This window comes from Phaethon aethereus (genome assembly GCF_964289735.1).
Source record: "Phaethon aethereus genome assembly, chromosome: 5".
Lineage (NCBI taxonomy): Eukaryota > Metazoa > Chordata > Aves > Phaethontiformes > Phaethontidae > Phaethon > Phaethon aethereus.
This window is the reverse complement of record NC_138579.1, coordinates 59,158,992-59,185,276: the sequence shown is the minus strand read 5'-3', so window position 1 is coordinate 59,185,276 and position 26,285 is coordinate 59,158,992. Positions and strand designations below refer to the sequence as shown.

General features: G+C 44.5%; 2 protein-coding genes across 6 annotated transcripts in view; both read left to right on the top strand.

The window, feature by feature from the left end:
* The window catches only part of DENND2B (DENN domain containing 2B), a gene marked incomplete at both ends in the record, with an annotated part of 100,383 nt that extends 80,771 nt beyond the window's left edge, over window positions 1–19,612 (top strand). For all 5 annotated transcript variants that reach the window (XM_082000351.1, XM_082000350.1, XM_082000349.1 and 2 more), the window contains 6 exons: window positions 14,501–14,678; window positions 15,782–15,823; window positions 16,827–16,938; window positions 17,938–18,177; window positions 19,062–19,148; window positions 19,578–19,612. In XM_082000351.1, the coding sequence (XP_081856477.1) occupies window positions 14,501–14,678; window positions 15,782–15,823; window positions 16,827–16,938; window positions 17,938–18,177; window positions 19,062–19,148; window positions 19,578–19,612 (694 nt within the window). The remainder of the gene's footprint in view (window positions 1–14,500; window positions 14,679–15,781; window positions 15,824–16,826; window positions 16,939–17,937; window positions 18,178–19,061; window positions 19,149–19,577) is intronic.
* Window positions 19,613–22,848: 3,236 nt separating this feature from the next.
* Window positions 22,849–26,285, top strand: RPL27A (ribosomal protein L27a). Its single transcript, XM_082001108.1, has 5 exons — window positions 22,849–22,859; window positions 23,183–23,246; window positions 23,876–23,951; window positions 24,814–24,988; window positions 26,109–26,285. Exons 1-5 carry the CDS (start codon window positions 22,857–22,859, stop codon window positions 26,235–26,237), a joined length of 447 nt encoding a protein of 148 aa, XP_081857234.1. The 5' UTR covers window positions 22,849–22,856; the 3' UTR covers window positions 26,238–26,285.

Genomic DNA, 26,285 nt, shown 5'->3' with positions numbered 1-26,285 from the left:
GCATGTCTCTGTAACTTTGTGGAGCAAAAGGGGAGCAGAGTGTACTTGTATACAAGGGCAAAGGCTTTCAGAACAATGGCATCTCTCTAGCCTCATGGACAGAGACAGCTTAGAGCTGTCCATGTTACACCCAGGATGTTCGGGGAGCATTGACGCTTGTCCTCATATTTAAATCTGTTGCTCTGGGAGTTGTGAGGCCACGCTAGAAAGCAGCACAGTTAGCAGTTGAGAGGCAGCCTGGTCTCGGTCTTTCAGTGCCTACCTAGAAAAATAGTATTAAGGATCCTTTAATCCAGCAGATAAAATCATAGTGTGATCTTGTAGCTCAAGTTAAAATACGCAAATTTAAGTAGGAGCTAAGTGGCAACATTTTAGTAGTAAGAGTAAACTATTGTACCTCAGCCCTGTAGCAAGATGGAGGTGTTCCTTCAAGTGGAAAAGCAAGAGTAGCTCAACTTTTGGGCAGATTACTAAAGTGAAAGCTCATTCCCTATTTCCTTATTGTCTATTTTTACTTAACAAAAGTAGGATAGAATTCTTACAAACTAATCACAGCAACTATAGGCCTGACCAAGCTCACCTGCTGCCTAGGAATGCTCCTTTCCAGTAGCCTGCCATGTCATAAAACTTGTAAAATCTGCCAACCTGCAGGTTAAAAGGTAAAAACGCATGTGTTAGGACAAAGAGAGAAAGTGTGCTCAGTAAACAGACAGTGAGCTTTGGCCAGTAATAAAGATTTCCTTTACTTTCCCCATCACAAAAACCTCCACACACACACAAAAAAGTTGAGATACATTTGACAACAAACACATGCCAGAAACCAGCTTGTGAGGGAGAATTTACTGTTGCCAGTCTCTAACTGGTCTGTACCATTTCTGAGCACAGGCTACAGGAGACAACCATGTCTTCTCTTGGTCACATCTGGCATAGCCCTACGTTGAGCTAGAAGTACAGTTCTTTGTCTCAGGGAATTTTTTTTTCAGTCATCAGCTGTGCACTGAAGAAGAGGATGTTTAGAGATGCAAGCTGCTGTACCTGTGGAATGTGTAATAGCTCCCAGATCTTATGTCTAACTCCAGGAGAAGTGAGGATGGCTGCCATTTCTTCTGGGATTTTTTTATCCAAAGGCCTTGAAGTACTTTTTTAAGACTATCGGGTTTATTGTGCTTGTCTGGTCTGATATGCTGAAGACAAGCTAGAGAATTTCTTCCACTAATTCCTGCATTGGAAGGAATGAGCACTCATATAATTATCCAATATGTAATCATGCCCAGCAGACAGAATTTATTCTACAAACATCCATTTCTCATGTAAGTAACCAGATAGTTTCCATTTCCTCCAGTGAGAGCCAGATCAGCCCCCGCTGAGGAGTGATTTAGAACCCGCAGACCACCCCTGCTTTAACTAGGGGACAACAACTTGCAGCTCCCTTCGTCTTCTATAAAAGGAGAATCCTCTGGAGTCTGTCTGAGTTACCTACCCTGCAATTGCTTTCCTTTTGTGAGACTTTGATTTTTCTCAGTCTGCTTGCACTATGAAGCATCACTAAGTAGAAACACATACACTTAAAAAAAACCTTAAACCTTCTGTAGCATATGTGACTATTTGGCCTAATACAGCTGCCACTTCTTGATATTCTGCTTCTTTCTTTCCTACCAAATATAGCTGTCATCTTTGAGTAGGATGTTTGTATGCAGCCTACTCCTGCAAGATGCCAAGCGCCTTGTCTTACAGTCTAAATGCCAGAATAGGTGGTGTTCAATGTTATGTGAAATCAATGGTTTAAGGTAATTAGCAGTGTTGTCTCTCAAGATTTCTGAGACAAATTTTGCACTTTATTCCCCCCTCTCAAGAAATACTTAGATTTTGTACCACTTGGATTACATTTCTTTGGCACTCAGATTCTGTGGTGACTGAGAGGAGCTGTACGTGGACAGTAGGAAAATGTGTGTCAGGCAGAAGACACAGCCGGAGAAACAAAATGGACTTTTTACATCTCTGGCTTTTTTAAGATTCCACAGTCCCAGAGAAAAGCAATCTAATGATGACATTTGTAACATGCAGTAAACTTTGATGGCATTTTTAATATGCCATATCATAAAAGGGGCAGAGCTTGTATGACTTTTCTTTTCCTCCTGCCCTCCTTTCCGGCGCTATTTATTCATGTCACTTCAGGCTTTGGCCAAAACTCTACAGTGGGAAAACATCATAATTTTTCCACTTATGATTTGTGCAACAAAATTCTCCCTCCCTTCCCCTTCCCCGTGAAAGGGAATGGGATAAGAAGATGACCATGTTTTTTGGTAATTGTCTTCTGGGTTTCTTATTGGTGCAATAACCATATGGCAATAAATTGCAACATTTTCCCAAGTCAGCTTCTAGTTCCCAGAAAGGGGATTTAGATAGATTCCCTCTTGTTGGCTTTTGAATGAGTAGGATTAGGAGTTGGGATTGTTTTTTCTCCTCCTTTGTTACTATCTAGAAAAATTCTTCACCCTACTTTACAGCTGCCATGTTGTTAATAGTGCAATGATTGCCTGTGAATCTGAAACCACCAGTGTGAACATTAACAAGGGCTGCTGGGAGCAAAGGTCCCAGTGCGGAAAGAACAAGCAATTAACACTCCTCTCTGGAGCACCTGGGCCAGAACCACTTTTCTTATGGATTTATGCTAAGAAGCTGTCCTGCAGGAAGGGACTGGATCACTCTGTGGGCACCAAGGATAACTTTCCACTTTGAAATGTTGGGGTTTTTTCTTGTAACCACCAGACAAAGCTTGGGCAGGTGGATGATGTGTCAAAGCAATGGTTTTTTTTCCCCAAAATCTCATTTGCTTGAGCTTTGTGGAAAGTATGGTTGAACACTAGCTGCTTGAAAAGCCAAATCCTCATTCTGAAGGGCACTTTGCATGTCTTTTTCTCCAGGGGCTTTTGTTTGCCTCTCTTCTCATGCAGAAGTATTATGGGAGCAAAAAATAATGTCTTTGTTAAAACCACATTCCCATTTAATCAACTTTCCTTTGCTTTCTTTCAAATTAAGTGCTTCAAAGCTATTCTCTCAGAGACATCTCCTGACAGTGCATTCTCTGGTCTCCAGCTCTCAGCTCCATGTGATCTGTGCCATAAGCCAGGGGTTCTGCTTTGCAGGTTATCTTTGGGACCTCAGACTGTCACTCAGGTGTTCCAGGCAGGTGGGAGACGGATTCTGAAAACCCAGCTGTTAATGAAGTAAACCAACTTATTACGTTGTGTAACATTATGATAACTTTTGGAAATTTTGCATAAAATACGCGTTTTCCGATATTTGGATGAAAAACAAAAAGAAAGCCTCCTCTATAGTCAAAATCAACCCTGCACTTACTTCTTCTTTGATAATATCCCCTAATGAGTTGTGTAATTATAAAACATTGAAAATCTGAATTACTTTAACTGATTGACAAACCCAGCAACTTTAAAATAGGAATCCCTGAGAGCACACTGTATTCCTGTCCATCTGTTTAGCTAGGAGACATCATCCCAGCAGGGTAGACAGCTACCGGGTGCTGGCTGTTCCTGATGTCGCCTCCGGGCTGCACTACGGCATGCCACGTAATGTACCTGCTCATTCTGTCAGCCATTGACCTTAAATTGCAGTTGGCTACAGATTGCTGCAGCAGCCCTCCTGCATAACATGGGCTGCAGGAACACCACAGATCAAATCTTTGGTCTCTTTGTTGTCATCTTAGAAAATACTAAAATTCAAGTTCCTTGCTCTTAGCACAGTGCCCCAGTGCATCAAAATATTACCTGAAGTTATGTGACTATTCTCTATTCTGGTATGATGGGACATTTACGGTGACAGAAAAGCTTTTCTGTCCACATGCTTCTGAACAAATTTTCATGGGGAAGTGATGAAAAGGTAGGCAAGCGCCGTGACAGACCCTCACCCCTTCTGCTCCACGTTGCCTGGTGTACTCGTAACGCGCTGTGGGGATGCGTTCGGGTAATTACAGTGAGGCTGCTGATGCAACCATACTGGTAGGATAAGATAGCACAAGACAGGACAGGATGTCACAAGCTTAAGCTAAAGGGGATGTGGTCAGAGAAGAGTTTATGGATGAAGATGTTGCCCACTCAATTTGCTGTAAACTATGATAAGGAGGGACCAGAAATGGGACACAGATGATGACGCAAACCTTTGAGAAGGTCTGGTCCGTGAATTGTACTCGTTGAAATGGCAGTGTGGCAAACCACGGCTCCGTGAATTAAAGTCAGAGAAAACAAGTCCAGAAACGGGGTTGTAACCACTGTGTTTATCATAAAAATTCTCCTACTTGGAATCATCAGTAGCACAGAGGAATCGATGCCTGTAACTCACCTTCAGTAGTCACTGGCGTCTGTCCCAAAATTAACTGCATCACTGGTGCCCCACTGATAAGGAACCGCAGCACTGCTTTCACCAGACAGGTGAGGCCATATTATGATTCCTTTACGAGAATTTTACGAGCTTGTCTTTTCTCAGACTGCACTGTAAAAAGCAACAGATAAAACCTGAAGTGTGACTCTCTTCTTGCAAAACAAGGTTTGGGTTTGGCTTGTTTTCATGAGGGAAAAAGCCACCATTTGAGGGGTGTGAGGGTTAAGTAGCTACACTTTGAGTTGTAAGTATCATTAAAAAGATTCTGCAAAGGACAATAACTGATAATTGGGCTGATGTGATGTGGAAAATATGCATTTCCTCCTCAGTCTGTGCCCCTCTCTCCCTGCCAGTGTTATCGCTGAGGTCTTGTTTGCGCTCTGTGAGATATCACGAAGGTCACTTGCAGCAAACGTGTCAGCACTCAAACATTCAAATTAGGGGAGCCACCGTGACTTGCCTCTGCTTTCCCCCGTGGCGAAAGCTCGGTTAGGTTCTCACCTGTGCGCCAGGCCGCTGCTGCCACGTGGGGGAAGCCTGGCTCAGGGGCCAGGAAGCAGTGGATGGTCCCTGGAAGCTGACGGGGATGGTGCAATAGCAGTGCTCTGGGTTTGCTAAATCAGTCACCACCCTGGGAAACGTTTGGCTCCTGAATGATATTTTTCCTTGGTCAAGCTCCTAGGCAGAGTGAAGGATCTTCACCTGCTTCTGGACTACGAGTGAGTCAGCTCACTGCTAACACTGAGCAATAAATGTTACGGTCCATAGCAGACAGGAGAGATCTCTCATTTGTGCTTCAGAGAGCTCTTTACCCAGTTGCATGTATCAGCTGTCGCAGTATCTGTTGTAGTGTGGGTAATGATTAAGTATGAAATGTTCAAAACTGGCTGCTGCATTTGAGTTGGCCCAGGTGGATTTGGCTCACCATGATTCTCAAGAATTATACATGTTTCCCCTCTGTCATGATCACATTTACACTAGGAAATTCCCTATTTTATTTAGACGCTAGGACCAGAGCTTTCTGTTGGCAGATGTCCCCTGGCATTAAGAGGAAAAGTAACCTAAAATATACACGTACAGATTTGTCCATATTTCCTGAAAAGAAGGATGTCAGGTGTTGATCAGAGAGACAGTATTAGCTGCATACTTTAGGCCAACTACTGAAGACCTCATGTCATAACTCTTAGCTTACCTCTTTCTTAAGTGCTTTAAAAAATAAATCACAACGCAAAATACTACTCCTGCTTTTACAGCCTAACCTCACTCAATTTTCCATATAGCATGCACCCACTTCTTTGATTTTAAACATCTAATTGATTATCCTAGAGAAAGGTCAGATTTAGTACCAGGAAATTCAGAAAGTTCAGAACCCTCTTTCAAGTCACATATGCAGCCACTCCATCCTAAGCTTCCTGCAGCAATCCAGGTTTCCAGACCTACCTGAAGGTCAGGTGAGGAGAGGTGCCTTGGCTGCGGCAGGGGAGTCCTCCCCCCTGTGTACCCCGACACGGGGCGTGGACCCTTTACAGAAGGATCCTGCCACAGGGAATTCTCAGTCCAGGAGGTTGAAAACTAATTATTTAATTAAAAAATAAATTATATTATTAAAATGGAGTAAGTATATTAATAATATATTAAAATGAAATTAAAATTATTTAATAGCTTCAAAAATTACAGTCTCTACTTCCCAACTACCTTATAAAGGCTTGAAGGGTTCTCTGTAGTTTGCCTCACCCCTGAAGGCCTTCTAGAAAAGTTATTAAATTATTATTAAAATTATTAATTATTAAATTATAAAAATTATTCAAATTTCAGAAGCTGAGACAGGGCTTGCTGACAAGTGAGGCTGACTTTACACTCATTCAGACAGCACTCTTTTCCACAGCAGTCAGGGTAACTCACAGTTCAAAAGGGGTTATGATATCTTGTGTGTGTACTTGCAGGCTGATCTGATTAAAATAGAAGCGGAAAAAGAGGTGGTCTTTGAGGCGTCATTTCAGCAAAGTATTTCAGCACTATGAAAGTAAATTAAGGCTGAAACTTGTGCTAAAATCAAAGCCTAAACCAGTATTTTGCCTGTCCCTTCATGCTTTGTTTTAATTGGCGAATCCAGGCAAGAACTGACTATAATTCCTGCTGCTCTGTAATCATTAGAAATATTTTTTTCTATCAGTGTCCAGATAGTTTACTGTATTAGAATTAATTCGGGTCAAACAGCAATAAACTGAGCACAAATTCAGGTGTTTGTTTTGATCATAATCTTCTGTCTCTCGCAGACAGGTAAATGTAACTGTTGTGGACGAAATTTGTCTTTTCAGTTTGAAAATTATTCCTGATAGAAGCTGTGGGTTTGTGTCTTATCAGCAGGCTGTGCATAGTCAGGCAAGGGGGGAGTGGTACAGAAGCGGCTGAAGTGTACGAGCACTGGTTATAGTTGATTTTCATCTGTACCACGAGTGGACTTCGAGCCTCCATCACACACCATCAGCTAGGCCGGTGTCTGGCCTTCCCTCCTGCGGCTTCAGCCCCTCTCGGAATCTGTGGTACCAAACGAGGGTGGGTAATTGGCATCGGCCAGCCTTGCAGTCCCTCCATCTGCCTGTTAGCGAGTGGGAGGAACAAGTCACAGGACCTAATAATTTGGCCGCATGTGCATGACAGAGCTTTATCCATGTTCATACTGAAGAGTTTTCCTTGGTCCTTCCATCGTTCAGCCCAGCCAGTCACTGTCCCGTCCCTTGGTTGCGCATCCCAGCCTCTTTGCCCTCAGTTCATGTTTCCTTTTCACCTGCTCATCAGGCTCATTCTGCCTTCCTCACCTCCCCATTGTGCCTCACAGGTCTTATTTTTACGCCTTTGCATTTAATTCAGCCTCCTCCTTTCCCTTGCCCTTGCCCTTGCCCTCGCCCTTTCCTTTCTTTTTCCCTTTCTTTGCCCTTTCCCTTTCTTTGCCCTTTCCCTTTCCCTTTCTTTTCCCTTTCCTTGCCCCAGGGTTCCCTTCCCTAGGGTCCCCTGCAAGATGAAGATGATCTTCCTCTCCCAGCTGAGCCTCCCATTTCTCTGTGTAGCCCTGGGCTACAGTGGAAAGGAAGGTGCTGCTCAGTGTGAACAATTTTTTCTGAAGAAATTAGCAGCTAAATAAGTCTCTTTTTAGTATGCACAAAATTATTCTTTTAAGATGGCCTCTAACATAACCAAATCAGAGTGAGTTTAGGCATCACTAGTAGAAGTCCAAGGCGCACAGGCCATCCCCTCCTGCCAGTCTTCAAGTCCTTGCCACCAAAGCATGCCACTCCTTCACAGAAAAGGGCAGCAAAGATGTTCTATATAAAAAAATAACATTTTTTTTTTTAATCTGGCTTCGTAATCAAACTGATCTGGTGCAAATCTTCGGAAGCAAACTGATCAAGGGGGTTGGGTCAGGTTGGATCCTGAGGTCTCTTCCCACCTGAATTACTTTATGATTCTATATCATTTTGCCTGAAATTGGAAAACAAAATAGTTATTCAGAGGCAGACGCACAAACTTAAAAATTTCAGTGAAAACAAGTTAAATTTTGAATCCTGATCACGTGAAAGCAGTGCCTTACAAATGCAAGCAATCCCTCAAATAGGCAGGTCTCCCAGACCCATCAGTAATCACAGGCCTTACACATGAACACACAGAGGTACCTTTTAATCCCTAATGAGGAGTGATGCTACCTGCGACAGCTTCGCTTCTCAAAAAAATCTCCATTTCGGCTTTGCTTCAGCATTAGTTTACAAGGACAATGGTATTTATTGCTTCACGTTGTTCCTGGTGAGGTGGTTATCTGATACGCTTCCTGCAGTCATCTTCTGCCACAGCCCCCTCCCCACCCTCCCTGCATCCGATGCTGCACCTCTGAATGCGCCTGTTGTTCCTGAGCGCGTGTGCTTGCCCGCTCCTGAACTTGGGGCGGCAGCCATGCAGTCAGATGGCTCCATCGCCATGCTCTCTTTTCCTCTAGCAACAATGATTTGCATGATTTAATTTTGAAATGTTCATGGGGTAGGGCTTCTTGCTAAAAAGCTGCAAAAACATGTCGTTTCTTTGGTTTGAGTCAAAAGAGAGGAATGGAAGATTTTTTTCCCTTTTAAGCATCCTAGAGTAGCAACAGAAAAACAACCAGCAATAATTTTGCATAAGAAGAAACACTGTCATGTCTGACACTTTTATACTGGCTAGAAAACCGGAGATGTCCTGCACCAATGTATCAGAGACTTTTCTGAATTCTTGTTTTATTCCTCCCTGCCCTATTTGGTGAGTAGTTGGTGGTATCTGGGTTAATGAAACACGTCTTCACAGCACAGCGGCCCAGGGACTGAAGCACAAGCCATTGATCTGGGGGGCTCTGGGGGCACACAGCCTCAGAAGAAGAGGGCTGGGGGGTCAAGGGGTGTAGTGGAGCTGAGCACCCACACTGTGAAGCAGGGAGAAAGCATTTCCCCGTTGTCAGCCAGCTCTTCCAACAGGCCAGGGCTCCTCAAGGGCTTGCTTTAAAAGCTGACCTCCTACAGGAAGGCTGCAGGAGCTGATTACAGCCAGACAGCTGGAGTATGGAGATTGCCACTTTATGATACTGATAAGTTTTCATTTACATCTTGTCCTTGATGCTATTACTTGTCTTATCCACCTGAATAAAAGTGCTGCTATTATTTATTCTTATGCACTCAGAGAAACCTTTATTTTTTCAGGGTTTCGGTGTGTATTGTATCTGTCACAGCACCGTTCTGCTCTGAATGACTGCCTGCACAGTAACAGCAATGCTATATGCACTCCACCTCCCACCCAAACCGTAGCAGCCTGCTACAATTTTTACTTCTGTTTTCTCTTTACTTGATGCTTTTCAAGTTTTTTCTTTGTCCTTCCCCTCCACCTCTGCAGTCCGTACGTGTTGGAGGGGAGATGGGTTGAATCCTGGGCCCTCTAGCCTTTCCCCGGAATCTTTCACAGATTCCTCTGCAAACACCTCAGACCATTTAATTTTGCTGAGTTGTCAGACTGGAGTTTAACCCAGGCTCTGGGGAGGTGTAGGAGGGAAGTGTTAGGCATCTGTTTCTGCTACACAGTTCATCAATGGCGCAAGGGTAGGACCTATGACAGAAAAGCATGGCTGTGATACCCACCTGAGTCAAGGAATTACACCTGGGAAGGACAGAGCCTCCAGGCTCCAACCTCAAGTGGGAGGAAGTTCTCCCAGGCAGACGAGAGGATGTGGGTCAGGGAGGTAACTCAGTCACAGAGCAGTTGTGGGCTGGGAGCATGTATGACTTAACACAGCAGATGAAAAAGTCCAGCAAATGTGGACAGAGTAACATAATTAAATCAGCAGGGAGAAATGAGAAATATGAAAATGTTGTGGAAAAGTAAACACGGGCAGTCGAAACACTTCTTCGTGATTTTATGTTTTTGGCTACATTTCTCCATCTGAGGAAGTGGAGGGACCAGATTCTGACAATTGGTCCCAGTCCTGTGCATGGTCCAGAGTGTCAGCATAGCACAGAGCTGGCACCAGCCCTGGGGCGATGGAGCTGCTGTGTGGCTGGGCCCTGCACGTAAGGGGTGGTCCTCCTTCTCCTCCTGGCTGACTAAGCTTGTCTGTCCCTTGGGAGAGGAGGAGGAAGAAGGGGAAGGGATATTCTCACCTTCCCCTCCTTCAATGCAAATGCCAAAAGGACTGTGGAGATGCACAAGAGTAGGAAGGTAGGATCAGGGAGCCCTGCCAGCAAGTGGTTGTCTGTGCTAGAGGCTTAGTCCTGGACTTAGGAGATGCTCAGTGTGTGAGGGTCCTTTGGGTCTGTAAGAAATTGTAGGTGGTAGAGGGGGAGGTGAGAAGGGATAGAACTTTTGGCTATTGTTATAGAGAAAAGAGAGTTATCAACTCTGTTTGTGGAATATTTCCAATGTGAGTAGTATGTGTAACTGAGTATGACTAACATTTTGTGAGAGTTGGTGATTTGCAGTATGCAACGAGCCATGGTCCTCTGAAACGGACACCTCCAGCACTAGCATCCACATCGGCAGTGCTCCCCACAGCCAGGGCAGTGTCCATTCACTGTTCAACAGTGGACAACATGTGTTTCTCAGAATAAGGTAACTGTTCTGTGATTAGATATTAATATAGCCGAGACTTGGGGTTATTTGTTGGTTGACCGACCCAGAAAATGATAGCAGACATCCTCCTATCTTAAAGACAGTAAATATTCTTGTTAAGTAACATTAATTTGCTTTTCACATGGGCTTAAACTATGTTCACAAGCAGTCTCTAAAATTCAGCTGAGTCATGATAATGTCTGAAATTCCTGTGCCTCAGCTCATAGTCTGAGCTTTGCATCTCCACAGCCAAGTAAACAAGGAAACGTTTCTATGTGCTATCATGAGAAAATGATTTGGAAAACAAAATAGCCCAGAGGAAGATGCATCAACTTTGAGTGAGAAAGAATCATTGTCATCTTTTTTCTGTAACATGATAAAAGATCTCTTCTTCAAGAGAAATTTGTGATTAAGAATGTCTCAATAAGACTATATAATCTCATATTAATACTTTCATGGGGAGAAGATCAAGCACTGAAGGTTTTTATAATCTGGTGACTAAAAAGCACAGGAAGAACGAAAACCTGGGAAAATTCCAAATAATTTTTAACAAGAAGATAACCGTGGAAAAAGCCTGGAAGGAGAAGTGGTTTTGAAGCCTGTGTTTTGAAATCAATTGAAACTGGGTGTTTTCCTAGAAATTGTTCACTTTACACTTTAACGGAGTGCAAATTATTGGGATGAGTACAGTTCGGTGGTGTAGGCTGTGTAGTATGGCTAGATAATAGCCTTATGTATCTGTATGTAAGAAAATTCCCTTATCCCACAAAACTTGCAAACACAGTCACCTTTTCACAGTCAATTACTATTAGTAGACTTATTCTGCGTGTACAGTTCCATGTGCGTGCGGGACGGCCTGTAGCTGACAGAGCAGAGAGGTGTGCTGGGTTTAAGCAGAAGGTTGCCTCTTCCCCTCAGCAGCTCCGCAGAGACAGAGCATCAGAGGCCAGCAGAGTAGCCCACACCTCTGGGGCAGGATGAGAGCTTGGCGTTAGTGCTGCCAGCACGGGGCAGCAGCACTACCTGTGTGTTGGAGGGAAGGAGAGGGCACACGCCAGTGCGGCGCTGGGACCCTGGGCACGGCCGGCCCCATGCTGTACGGGGTTGGCCAGAGCCCTGGGATGATCATAGCGTTTCTCCCACTTGTGCATGACTCTGGCGGCGCTTGCCCTCGGAGGTATGTGATGGTTTATGCTCCTCATTAGTGTGTGACTCGTGCAATGGTTTGGTTTCTTGTGCCCATGTATAAAATTACCTGCATCTGGGTAATAGAAGTGTCTTCCAGCAGAACGACAGCTAGAACATTATGCGGTGTTCCTGTAAAACTGCACAGACTCAATGAAAAAGCCCACTCTCAAAACCAGCTCTCTGGATTACCAAAACTGCCCTAGACTATTAAAAGGGAAAATATTTTGAAAATCTAATTTCTTTGACTATTCTGTTGCTTTACTTTGTGTGCTTCACACACCTTAAAGAAAATGTCATCTGACCTTACTTCTTATTTCTCATAAACAAGAACAGTGGGACAATGTGTGGGTTGCACATCTTGAAAGGAAAAACTGGAGCAGACTTGGCTTCCCAGGGTAGGGCTTTCTTTTTTTAATTTACCAAACATGCTTCTCATGAATAATATCCTTTAACAAGGGTCTGAACCTTGGTTTAGAGATTTAAACTGGGGGTTCCCTTACATCCATCATCTCTGAATCTTACCTTATGGAATGTAAAAACCTCACACTGAAGTGAAAGATGTGTATCCTTTCTAAATGTGAATCTTTCCAGCTACGGAAGAGACACAAGCACTTTGTAGAAGTAGGAGTTTGGTAATGGCATGTGGGACTCCTGCTGCCTTCTGCACAAGCATGGTCCGGGAGGGAGGGCAGTGGGCGATTCTGGGGACTGAAAGTTCAGAGTGAGTGTTTTATGGGGTTGAGCTTGAGAAGTCTTGCAGGGAAAGATTTTCTGAGGCTGAATTTTGAAAAACTGTGTGCAGAGCCTTAAAATGCACAGGCCAGTGTTCTGACAAGGGCGACAGCGTGACCCACGGGATGCTGGCAGAGCCGAGCAGAGTGCTGCCGCAGGACACCCCCCTCCATGGCCACTTGCTGCGTTCAGCTGCTGCCTTGCCCCAGCCAGCTCCCGGGAAAGCTCTGGAAGAGAAACTGGTGTCCTGGGCCAGAGCCCGAAGCCTCCCCTAGCGTGGGAATAGCATGCACGAGAGGATGCAGGGGCTGATTTACGTCACAGCACTGCGTGTAAAACAACAAGTTACAAAAGGGCATTCTATAGAAAGGAAAAAAATACTAACTGAATATCAGAAGAATGTTTGTCTTCCTGCTTTTAGCTTAACATGGCTCTTTTTTTAGTCGCTCAGCTAAGATGACTGAATTTCTAGTAGTTGAAAATGCCAGAGAGTCATTAAAAGTCAGCTTGAGAAAGTGCTGGGAGTCTGTACCTTGCTCCACAGCTCTTCTGAAACACACCACTACGCTTGCTATGGTAGATACTTGAGATCAAACTGTGAGGCAATGGCAGCACCGTTGCCTGATTTAAAAAAAATAAATTAGAGAAATGCATCATTTTACAAGAAACCTGTGTCAGGCAACATATGTTATAAAAACATGCTGTGATTGATAGACCTTAAAGGAAATGTCAAGTAAAACCAACCCAACAGATTATTTGCAGTAAAAGACAAACATTTGCACTTCCCCAACCTTTTCTCTTTTTGTCCTCTAATTCTCACTTTTCCCATTCAGCAAACTTCAAAGGTTAATCACTGACAGGAACAAACAGGTGAAACCTTTCTCCTGGCCTTGGAATAACCCACCACTTAAAATCATCATGAGGGTTATCCTGGTGGAGGTCTGATGCCACCTAAAGTCTCCAAGAAGTCTTGCAGTAGAAGAAATCAGCATTTCCCCCCAGCATTCTCAAGCAGTAACAGCTCTGAAGTTACTAGTTATTTATAGTTCTTTGTGGCTACATTAAGCACAGCAGAAGTTTGAACTGTGAGAAAATTAGCTCAGTCATGCTAGGCTGGGTAAAAATCCAAATTTCTGTCATACTCAGCCTGCGAGAAGCAGACATTGTAACTCAGTCCAAAATGAAAGCTCTGAAACGGACAGTCTGTCTTTATTCCCCTGATGCTAAAACTATCTTGGTAATGATGTTCCTTTATTTTTAACATTTGGAAACCATGTGACTATACAAGGGAATCAGATTCAGTAGATAGAAGGACAATGTATGCAAGACATTTTCCACAAATGATATCCAGCCTTAATGTTATAGGGAATACCAATGTGTATTTTAGAGTACTTTGCTGAGCAGGGTTAATACCTTTATCACTAGAGTTGGTCCATAAGACAGTTAAGATGTGTTATAATAAAATATGCTGTTGTCACAAAAATATACCCACTTTGAAAAATGTGTCGCTTGTACCAGATTTCCTTTGGAGCACGTGTTGATTGTTGGGGTTCTTTTACATCTGATTTAGTAGAGTTTTTCTTCAGGATTTTTTTTTCCAATTTTATTTGATTTTTCATTTTCCCTTGTTTGTGCATTAGTGATTTACATAAGAACATCAGTGTTATGAGTTTTTACTACTGACATGGTCGTAACAGCTAAGAACTGAAGTTGCTTTTGCATTTTAAGCATCATTCAGAGTGGCTGCTATTGAGCACTCTTGGGAATGTTAAACCTCGTCTTCTAGATCTAAGTGTCTCCTGACTGCTATAATGACACAAATTGATTCTAGTTTTTTACCTTTGGTTTCAAGTCACCTAGAGGTGAGCATGGGAGGAATTACCACAGTGCATAGTAGGGAAGTGGTAGGGACTGGCCGGGGACCTGGGCTGTCTGAAGTCAGAAGTGGTAGAAGGGCAGCCCCTTGGGCACTCGCAGTTTAACATGGTAAGTTTATCAGCAGGTAGTAAGTGTTCTGGACAAAGAAGAACCTCTGCTAACGTGGTTGTTCCTCTTGTTCCTCCCTCTCCAGCACCCTCTCAAGCTGCTCGCATGCCGTGGTGGCCCTGCTGTACCCCTTCTCCTGGCAGCACACCTTCATTCCCGTTCTGCCCTCATCCATGATTGACATTGTGTGCTGCCCTACCCCCTTCCTGGTGGGACTGCTCTCCAGCTCTCTGCCCAAACTGAAGGAGCTGCCCGTAGAGGAGGTAGGAGCTGGCACCAGAGTGGTTTGCCTGGACTAAAGCTGGCCTCACCCTGGAGAGGGCCTGCCATTCACACATAAATCCTCACGTTTAATTTTTAATCTGCCTCTTTGTTTCTTCTCTGCCTAATTCTCATGGGCAACTGCCTCTTGGTAAAACTGCAGTAGTAGGTTCAGTCTTCTCTTTATTCTGCCCCTCTTCCCATACCTGGAACCTTGACAGAGAGAAGTGACTGTTAACCTGGTCAACCAGTAAGTAGGGTGTAAATATGCTGATTTGTTCTGATTTTGTTGTACCTGGAACAAGAAGAGGGAGACATGAAGTGCCAGCTGCTATGACACCTATTAATGCTAATGGAAATTGTGCATGAAGCCATAGCCAGCACAGAAAATAAAACCTTTAAGGTTTTTGGTTTTTTTTTTTTACTTCTAAGATGTTGTTAATACTGTACCGGAAATCAAATGAGAGTTGTACTTCAGCTCTTCCAGTAAAATACCACAAAAATACTCAAGGGCACATTCTTCTCTCTTACTCCTATTAGTTTCCTGTCACTTTTCTATGAAATTTTCTTTTCTTGTGCTTGCTTTCAGGGCCTTCTGTGTCTCTGGCTCATGTAAATCTCTGCTCTGTTTTCCTCCCAGTTTCCTAATACCGCTCTCCCACATCTTCCCAGTTCTGTCTCTCAGCTTTGCTGCTTCATTATCATTAATATTTCACACCCTTGCCCTTCAGAAGCCCTCCTCAAATGACACTCTTTTCTTTAAACCCCTCTGAAATGCTTCTAATCTGCATGTTAACAAAAATTATTAGCAATAACTTGCTTAGGTTTAAGAAAAAAGACTTGCCTAACCCTTTCATATTTTTTTACATTTTAACCTAGTATGAGATCTGTTGTATCTAACTATGTTAAATTAGGGTTTAAGCTCTAAAGAAAAACCTCACCTTCCTGTTTTATAAAGCACACCACCTGTTGTTTCACAGTAGGAATTTGATTCATGTTGAGGCTTGGGACCATTCAGATGACCTTTCACTATTAAAAGGCAGACACAAATTAATGTTTTCTGTCTCTTCAGATATATTTCACTACAGTGTTTTCTTTTCTTTAGGCTTTGATGGTTAACCTGGGATCCGATCGATTCATCAGACAGGTAAAGTACAGCTCAAAATGTTGCCATGCAGTCTAGCAAGCTGTTTACTCCTATAGTATGATTAGATTTCTTTGATTAGAGATATTTGGCAGGAATTGTGCGGTGGGAAAGAGATTAGAAAAAAAAGTGCTCATGTTCAGTTTCACCTGTAAATTAGTACTACTCCTCAGGCATGCAAAAGGGATTGAGGCTGTGACTGTCAGAAGAAATCGAGAACTGTATTCACAGCACAAAGAAAACATCCAAAGATAATAACATCATGTTAGCAAGAAAACTCACACTGCTGGAGGTTAAAAGGAGAAAAACGGCAAATAAAAGTTTCCAAGTGAGAGAGGAAAAGTGAAGAATAATTCAATGTCGTAGGAAAAGCAAGAGCCTTGTAAACAAGGAGATAAAGGATCACCTTCTCCTGATAGTAATGTGGCACTAAATAATTTCAAAAATAACAGTCTGCAGGTTAGATGAGGAAATGTTCTTGCATGTTTCCCTGGAAGCTGGTGAATAGTGGTTGCAGAGCTCAGATTCTTGTGTCTACTTGCTTTTGCTGAACAAGCATTAAACAAGATGAAGAGCGCAACAGGGGGAAAACCCAGAAAACAAGATATACTAAAATATAAGTAAAAAGAACTGTCAAGGACCAAAGAAGCTGCCTAAAACCAACTAGAGCAGCTGTGTGTACATGTAGCTAGGCTTTGCATGATGTGTATTTAGTTAAAAACAACTATTTGTACTCTTTGTCATGTAAAGGGCTGATTCCAAGTTGCTCTGTGTTTACCTTGCTCTTTGGATTATCATTCCTGACTTTAATCTCCTTAAAAGTGACAAGAAATTTTGTTTAGAAATACATGATAGTTGCACATAGATTTTCTTTATTTTGTTAATGTAGGCATGACAGTAAGAGATAGAAAAGGCTTTTCTTCTGAGTTTTAAACCTTGCAAAAGTATTTGCTGTAGTTGCTGCATAGATTAATGTGATCTAAAGATTTTTCTTTTCCTCTGTCAGATGGATGATGAAGACACACTGTTACCTAGAAAATTGCAAGCTGCTCTGGAGCAGGCTCTAGAGAGAAAGAATGAACTGATAAATCAGGATTCAGATAGTGACTCAGATGATGGTAAGTTAACTTGGAAACAGGGACTTGTATAAACAAGCATGCAAGTAGTATTGTGACTTTCCATCCAGGAGAAAGGTGGGACTTTAGCACTCAAATATGTTTTCCGACATCAAAGATAGGCTCTGAACACACAGGGAATGGGACCGATAGCACCAACCCACAGTAACACATTGTCAGCGATCTATTTTCATTTCTTTGTAAATGACACACACTCCCATAAGTACCTCTAAACCTTTACTCAAACAGAGGTTTGCAGTTATCTTGGCCCTAATTCAATCCAGATAACTATACACGCTTAGAGGTGTGTCTGAGTTTAGAGTTGCTCTTGGCGCTCAGTGTATCCAGGGGAGAGAAGCAGGTACCTCCAGAAAATAGTTTCAGTGCAATAGGGGCTGAGTTGCCTCTGAAGGTTCGTGTTTCTCTCCACAATTATGAAAACAGCCCAGGGTGCATTTAAATGCCTGTGGTTAAAAGGTATGAAAGAGGCCCCTATTCAGTTTTTGAAATTTATTTCTACTCATCTGTGTTACATATGTAAAACTATTTGAACACCATAGAAATTATGAAAATCCAAATTCTACAACATACTCTTTTTGATCAGTTCGTGGTAAAGGTTTCTTATCCTCAGAATTTTAATTCTGAGTCATTCAGAAGCTTCTCAAGAAAATTTACTCAAGAGTTAAAATATAAGGTATAGTTTTGATGAAGCACCCACAAATTTTTTAATTTTCTGGGCTGTTTCCTGAGGATTTGTATTTCTCATTGACTCTTGGTTATAAAACACCAATTATGTTAACTGGCACCCTTGCTTATAAAGCTGTTACCCTTTTCCCTATCTGATGTATACTCAGGGCTGCAAGGAGCCGGCACCACTCCGTTCAGTTATTAGCACGGCTTCAGTAAACCGCTAGATGACAGTACCTGGCCCCGTGCCGGTGACAATGCTGAGAGCTCCGGTAGCAGCTGATTTTGGTGTCTTATTGCCGCCTTATTTTGCAGAATGTAACACCCTGAATGGATTAGTGTCTGAGGTTTTTATCCGATTCTTTGTGGAGACAGTTGGCCATTATTCCCTGTTCCTAACCCAGAATGAAAAAGGAGAGCGTGCCTTCCAAAGGGAGGCTTTCCGTAAATCTGTGGCCTCCAAGAGTATCCGCCGCTTCTTGGAAGTTTTCATGGAATCCCAAATGTTTGCTGGCTTCATCCAGGACAGAGAGCTGAGAAAATGCAGGGCAAAAGGTAAGGGTGGTTTTCCTTCCTGCCCTGCCAGTTGCTTGTATTTCGCACCGGCCCCCTGGTTAGTTCATGTCTCTATCCCGTCAGGGCTGAGCGAATTCTGTGGGGCTGACAAAGCTCCCGAACACACTGCCCGCTTCTTGTGGGCCTCGATCATCGCTAGGGCAGTGATAACACAAAGGCTTCAACCAGGGGAATATTCGCATCCCAGCGCCTTAAATCGCCCGAAGGCGAAGCGGGGAACCGCCCGGCGGAGGGCGTAGCCCGTCCCTGCTGGGAGCCGCCCCGGGGGCTGCCGCCAACGCTCGCGGGAGGAAGGCTGGAGCGCTCCCGAGCCAGGCCCCGGCGGGCCGGGGCTCCATCCGGCCCAGGCCGCTGGGGACGGCCCTCGCAGCCAGCCCCCGCGGCGGGGCGGGGCCGGCGGGGGCCGGGAGCGCGCGGGGTGGAAGGGGCTCTGTAAGCCGCCTCTGGCGAGCGCGGCGGGCGCGGCCCTGGGCGCTCCGGGCTCGCTGGGGCGGCGGGCCCCGCTGGCCCGGTTGCACCCGCGGGGCAGAGCCGAGCCGCCCGGTGCCGGCGGGGAACGCGGCTTGGTGCGGGGGCGGGCGGCTGCCCCGGGCGAAGGCCCCGCTGCGGGGGAAGCGGGGCCGCCCTCACCTCACCCCTTCGCTTTTCCGCCCCCTGAACGTTTTACCGTTCACCTAACGCCTGGGGCTCGCTATACCTGTCCTGGCGCCGCAGGACGCTGAGTAGCCCCTTACTGGCAGTAACGCTTTACGGTATTTCAGAGGACTGCGGAGGTAGAAAGTTGGGAGTGCACAAAGGGCCGGGGGAGAGGGGTTCCGGCTGCGCCAGCCCACCCCAGCTCCATGTTCTCCCCTCTTCCACAGGTCTCTTCGAGCAGAGGGTTGAACAGTATTTGGAAGAGCTTCCAGACACGGAACAAAGTGGAGTAAACAAGTTTCTGCGAGGCCTTGGTGAGGAAAACCTTTACAAGTATTTCTGAAATGAATTTTTATAATTTTCTTTTAATTCAAAAAAGCCTTACCTGAGGCAAGACCAGATAATTGGCCAGTTTCAGTATCTGATGAGGAAACATCAAAAGGAAAACAATGAATATATACCTAAAGCTGGCAAACCCAGAGTTAATGATCATCCTTGTTAACATGCTCATTTTCACTTGCGGAAAAAAAAGCCCAAACAAAACCCAAACCCATAATGGAGGAAGAAAAAAAAAAAAGGCAGGTTGACCACTCAGGATTCTGTTAGTTGTCTGTCCCTGCTGCTTTGAAATACAAGAGTTACTCTACGGCAATTACATTAAAGTTAGGCCCGTTTGCTAAGTAGCTTTTGGTTGCCCTTGGCTTTTCAGTATATGCTAGAGACTGATGGTGTGCTTTCTTTAGGAAACAAAATGAAGTTCCTTCACAAGAAGAACTAGCTCCTTTCTGCTGAAGTACCAACCCAAAGACTATTTATGACGCTGTGCATGAAGCCACCTGCAGCATTTCAGCATTCGATGCGGGAGAGCGCAGCAAGCTGACCGCAGCTTTAAGTGACGACTGATGCTGTTAGACCGTGCGCCGGATGATGGCTCCCTTATGTATTTGGATAGAATTTGTACATAATGTGCTGTAAGCTTTTGTAACTGATTTTGTAATGAGCAAGGAAAACTGTGGTAAATATTTGTATATTCCTGAGAATAACAGGTGCTTTTTTTTCTTTAGTATGAATTGAGTTATGCTTGGTGCAAAAATGAATAGCTGATTATGTGCAGCTGACTGTCTCGGCAGAACCACTGACTTCATGGGATGTTTGCGAGAGCTACACTGATGCCTGGATACTGCGGGGATGAATGAACTCGGGTACGTGGGAGAGGTTGTACGCACGGGGGCCGCTTTCATGTGGCGGAGTTGGTATTTTTATTTTTTTTCCTTCTGATTTAATTTTAAAAGAAAGAAATAACAAAGTAACTTGATAATAAGGTACTTGGTTCACAATACAAAACTTCCACTTGTTTTGAACTCTGGTCAGTAAACTACTTGTAATCCATTCTGCACTACGACTGCTAAACCTGAGGAGATCTCAGTTCTTTTGACATGCGAGCTGCAACAAGCAGGTACAGTACATCCTTTCCTCATGTATGTATGTATGGTTTCTAATAAACTCTGTAAATATACCTGTTTGTTTATATTCATTGCAAACCTCTGCAGTTTCTGATGTTGAGTAGGTACCAGTAACTTTCCTGTGATTTTTAATGAATTTGTAATTAAAATATAAAATGGTTATTACAAACTTGTCTTTCAGCAGGCTTGCTATTTCATGACGTTTTATTTTTCTTCAATGTTTTCCACTAGGGCTGAGACCAGCCATTTTATATACCTGTTCTGTTAGTTTTATCCTGGCAGAAGCATCTCTTAAAACATTTTTTTTTTCTTTGCATGGGTTAGCAGCAAATTACTTTTTGTCATTGTATCATAGATGCTGCTCCTGAACTGTGGTATTTTCAGGTTGGTTTTGGAGTCTCACCAATTGTGAGATTCACCTTGGTGAGATGATGAGAGCAGAATACGAACAGCTTGTAGCAGACAGCCTGTGCCTAAATTTCTGCTGAGGTGATCACCTACGTTTCATTAGAGTCTACTTTTCTTTTGCATTAATTGCAGTCTGTTCAGGTGGTGTTTCCATTTCAATGAAGGTGCTTCAGCAGGACAGGAATGGTTAGCTTGCTGTGGCCTTCTGCACAGCTGTGAACGCTGCCCAAGTACGACATTCATCTTAGATCTGGTAACGTAATTCCCATTGAGATTCTCTAAGTTTTCCCTTAGTCTGAAGAAGAAAATATAAAATACTTGAATATACTTGTGAAGTCACCTTTTAAAAAAAAAAAACAAAACCCCACAAACCCCAAAAAACCCTGAAACACTGTGTTTTTCTTAATTTGCAGTGTGCTTGCTGTAGTTAGATTGGTTTTGAGGCTTGCGCAATTCCTAACCTGACAGTGGTTCTGGTTTGCTATCAGCCTCATAGAACAAAATCGAGGGATTATTCATGAAAAAGGTGAAGTCGTTTCCTTTTTTCCTTGCCTCCCTCACACTCTTCTATATACAAAAGGTTCTTAAGTGTACATGAAATGTCTGTAAAATATCAAGTGCTTCTGATTCAATGGATGTGGAATCACAAATGTTAATTCCCTTTAGTTTTACTCTGTAATATGCTGTAAGTTCCAGAATGACTGCTAGATGTAGTTCTTCCAGAGTGGAAGGAGTAACTTCACTTGTACAGGTGGATTTTGGCTATTTATAAACAACAGCTGCTAGTAAATACATGGGGAAATATGTTTCTTAAGAAATATCTCTCAAGAAAATGATGGATAAAACATCACCAGCAGTTGAAGGAAGTGCTGCAGAGAAGAGTTGCTACAAAGGCAAGAAAAAGCCACAGAATGCTGATGTACAAGGATGCAGCGCTGTGAAACCCATCTCACACCAAAGCTGTTTTCCTCCATCTGCACTTTAAAAACTTAAGCAGAAAGCTTTTAAACATTACCCATCAACATCTTGTTACAGTTTTTGTAATGTGAATCAAAGGAGAGTACCAGACAAGGTGAGATCACGTTTCAAAAAATTTGTAGGTGCTTTCTTGATACTCAAATTATGGCTATATGAAACAATCCTAGCATTATCAGGTCTGTGTTTTAAAGGATCAGATGAACAAAAAAAAGGGAAGTGTATTATTTTGCCTTCAGTATTAGTTGTTAAAACTGATGGTGTTCCTGAGCATGGAACATTACTAGTGCACTATTTAACTGAGAAGGAAATCCTGAAGAAAAACAAATCCAGTGTTGACCCGTGTTTTAAATTGGTAAAGATTTGTTTAAAGTCTCATGGTATAAAATACATAAAAACCCAAGCTTGAGAAACAAAAACACTCTCCACGAATCGTTAGTGTGGCAGATAGCTGTGTTTAAGTACGTAGTATTAATTTTTCCATTATTAAACACCGATAATAAAGTGACCCATCTTGCAAGTTTTCCTAAATTCTGCTCAAAAATCCTGCTTTTGCTACTGGCCATAGAGGGAAGAGAAACCGAGCTGTGTCTGTAATTAAGACGGAGCAGTACTTAAAGCCGTCTGCCCGCTCACTTCTCCCCCCTGGCCAGGGCAGCGGTTGCGAGCTGCTCGCTCCGGCGCCAGGGCAGGGCGCCTCGGCCTCCGGCGCGCGGAGGGCCCGGGAGGGAGCCGTAGAAGGCAGCTGCCGCGGCGGCAGCAGCCCGGTGACCGGCGCGTCCCCGCTGGCAGCCGCTGGGGACCGCGGGGCTGTGCCGGCGCTGCGGCCTGAGCGATCGCGGGGTGGAGCGCCGCGCTTCCAGGCTGCTCGTGCTTCAGAAACTGCCTGACACGCTACCGAAGCTCGGCTCGCCGGCCCTGGTTGCCGGCGCCAGCCTCGCCGGGACCGCTGCTCGCCTTTAAAACCGCGCCGTTCCCCCCTCACCTCCACCAGCCCGGCCGCCCGACCCCGAACAAGGCGGCCCGACAGCCCCAGGGGCTCTCGCGAGACTCAGCTCCCTCGCTGGGTGCCTCCGGGAAGCCTCGCGAGAGCTCTGCGCGGTCCGGCCCGCGCCGTGCCTTTCCCCGCTCTCGCGAGCGCCGCGCTCTTTCTCTTTCCTCGCGCACGCCGAGAAGATGGTGGGTGCTCCCGCCGGGGCTGGGCCGGGCCGGGGGCTCCGCGGCAGCCGCCCCTCGCTCTCGCGGCGGGACGTGGCTGGGGGGTAGCGGGGTGTGCGGGGAGAGGCGCTTCTCCGAGCTCGCGGCGGGGGAGAGTGGTGCGGTGAGGCCGCTTGGGCCTTCCTTAGGCGGGCCCGGGCCGCCATGGCGCCTGGCTGCGTGGCCGCCGGGGGGACTGCGGCCTCGGAGCAGCGCCGGCCCCGGCGGTGGGGTGTGGGTGGTGGGTGGTAGCCCTGCCCCTTGCTGCCCGTTTTGCTCACAGCTGCTCTACCGGTTTCCCATAGCCTTCCAGACTAAGGAAGACCCGCAAGCTGAGAGGACACGTTAGCCACGGCCACGGCCGCGTTGGTGAGTGGAGAGGCGGCCGCTGACGGGCTGCGGCCCTTGAGTGCGTGCGTGCCTGCCTGTCCGTACCTTCTCAGTCCTGAGGGGATGCTGCTGTTCTTCGCTAGTTGCAGAAAAACGCGACTGTGGCTGGAGGGCCTACGGGTGGTAGAGAGCGGTGCTGAAGGCTACAGCGTGTGGGGGTGGTGCTTGCGCTGTGGGCACAGACGCCACAGCGATGGGCTGATCCGAAGCCTTGCATGCTCTTTTAGCTTTCTTGTAGCTTAACTTCAGTAGTGCTCGAGCGATAATACTGCCAGAAAACGTGGTTGTGTGACATCTTAAGCTTACAGGTCAGTGCTGTGTCCGTTTTAACTCTTTGGCCATTCCTGCCCGTTCTTATCACCCTACTTGTGCTAGCACTGGTGCCTTGTACTCCTGTAAGCTAACCAGAGGCGCGCTAAGGTTATTTCCCCCCCCCCCCGCCACCTCGTAGGGCTATTTTTCCGTTGGCTCATCTTGCTGAATTTAGATGAATACAGAAGAACGGATAGAATCAGAATAATTAACTTAAATTGGCATTGAATGTAGTTGTAAGCTCAAGTATTATATGTAATAATCTTAGTGTAACAAACTTAAATTCTTCGTTTTAGGCAAACACAGGAAACATCCTGGAGGGCGTGGTAATGCTGGTGGTATGCACCATCACAGGATTAACTTTGATAAATAGTAAGCTAACATTTTACATACATACTAGCAAAATGTGTGTTCTTTATGTAGGAGCAACTGACTCTTATATGTGAATAAAGAAAATTCCCTGCAATCCTGTGTGGTTTTTCCTCTAACGCAGAGTGTGGCATTACAGCTACAATTAACTCATGTCCATATTTACCCTAAAATCAAAGACCTTTTCACTTAAACTAGGTGTCTTTAAGAGTTCAGCACAGCATTCAGTAAACTTGACCAAACTTGCCGGTTGTAACGTGGTCCCTGCTAAATGATGCACACACAAAATATTATATAAATTCAAAATGTTATGTTAAATCCAATCTGTATCCTAAATGTTATGTTAAATCCAATCTGTATCCTATCTGGCTGCATACTGTAAAGGTGTGGGATGTTGTCTTTACTTATTGCCGAGACTAGAGTCACATCTGGACACTGCCTGTTGTCCTGGTGTGCTAGAGTACTCGGACAGTAACCACTAATCTATATTCACTGGCTGTGACCGTTCTTGACTCAGTCAGTCACCAGGTTAGTGACAGAAGCTCTTGACACTCCTCTGGCAGTGCAACCCTGCCTGCCTTCACCACGTTAGGGTTGCCTAGGAAAGATGGGGCTGGGCCAGACTCACCAGTGAGGGGCATTGAGTTGTGAGTTCGAGGGAGAGAGAAAATAATTTTCCCATTATTTGGATACAAATTGTTATTATTACACTTCAATATTATGTGTATTAATATGAATAAAAATATAATGTGAAATTTTGATTACTTTGATCAAGTAAGATGCTTGTTTCAATGTTGAATTGTAGTCCTGCCTGTTTAGGACCAATTAAAAATGTGGTCTAATGAGGAATGTGTTTCTTTCACAGTCACCCTGGTTACTTTGGAAAAGTAGGCATGAGACACTATCACTTGAAGAGAAACCAAAAGTTCTGCCCTACTGTCAATTTGGATAAACTGTGGACGCTTGTCAGTGAACAGACACGGCTCAATTACGCAAAAAACGAGGCTGGACTGGCCCCCGTCATCGATGTTGTGCGCTCAGTAAGTTTCTGCACATATTCAAACCTGCAGTTCCTGGTCAATTCATGTGTAACTTAGCTTTGCGTATCTAAGCAGGAAAACCGCAAATAAGCTACAGGGCTTGAATATTTGTAAACTTCTCGGGACAATATCTTGGCATATGAGTAGTTACATGGGTACTTACGTTGTTAACGTTTTTTTTCCTGTAAGAACTTTTTCTCACACTTGCGCGTGATGTGGACTTCCCTTATTTTGGAAGGTGGTGAAAGATTGTCTAAAACGTTACTGAAAGCATGCATAAAAACATGGTAGAACTATTCTATATAAAGTCACTTCTCTAATATTGAGACTAGAGTCACATCTTAACATGTTTGATTGTCTTGGTGTGCTATAGTTCTCGGACACAAACATCTGATCCCTATTCAGTGGCTGCGATGTCTCATATCTCAATCAGCCACCGAATCAGTGACACTGACAAGTCTGCCAAGAGTTGTGGTGTGTTCTGTGTCCCAAATAGGGATACCCGTGTTGGCCAGTTAGGTTACTTCTCACAAGTGCTGACTTCAATGGCTGTAGTATTAATAGACCTTGTGCCATGATTGTCCTTTTAATGAAAAGGACAGGAATGAAATGAGAGGATTCCAGTGATAGAGAACAGCTATTGCTGCGAAAGCTTGCAAAAGCTTCAGTTGCCCCTTTAAGACGTGCAGAAGAGTCCTCTGCTCCGTGCAGGAGTACCAGGATGTTCTACAGGTAAAGAGCACCGGTCAGAAGTCACTGGCTTGTAGATAGTCTTGGAAGTGCAGCCAACTGCTCTCTCCTTGGCAAAGTGGGAGAAGGCTGGTGACTTCATTGCCAGATTGCACAGTGTCTTCTCTATACGGAGTACGGGGAAAAAATAACCAGCTTCTAAATTACAGAAAAAGATGAATTTACAGTTTGCACTTTTTCTCTGAACACTTGCAACCCGACTAGGTCATGCAGGGTGTTTTTCTTTCATTCGTACCAATTTTATATTGAAGACAGGGTGAGGTCATGGTGGTTGTGGTTCTGCTTTTAACTGGTGGGTGCTAAAAGACAGGTCTGAATGTGGGAGCCTGCAAGCTGATTGCAAACACTTAACTTTTTTTAATCTTTTTAGGGCTACTACAAAGTCCTGGGCAAGGGGAAGCTGCCCAAGCAGCCTGTAATTGTGAAAGCGAAGTTCTTCAGTAGAAGAGCAGAGGAGAAGATCAAAGAAGTTGGCGGTGCCTGTGTGCTTGTGGCATGAAGGCCTTTGGTTTATTCAAAACATTTGAATAAAGACAATGTGTAAAAA

What these genes read in the sequence shown, in the direction of transcription:
- RPL27A (XM_082001108.1), top strand. An exon ending in CCACGGCCACGGCCGCGTTG is followed by an intron (nt 23,247 to 23,875) that starts GTGAGTGGAGAG and finishes TCTTCGTTTTAG; the next exon opens with GCAAACACAGGAAACATCCT. An exon ending in TCATCGATGTTGTGCGCTCA is followed by an intron (nt 24,989 to 26,108) that starts GTAAGTTTCTGC and finishes TAATCTTTTTAG; the next exon opens with GGCTACTACAAAGTCCTGGG.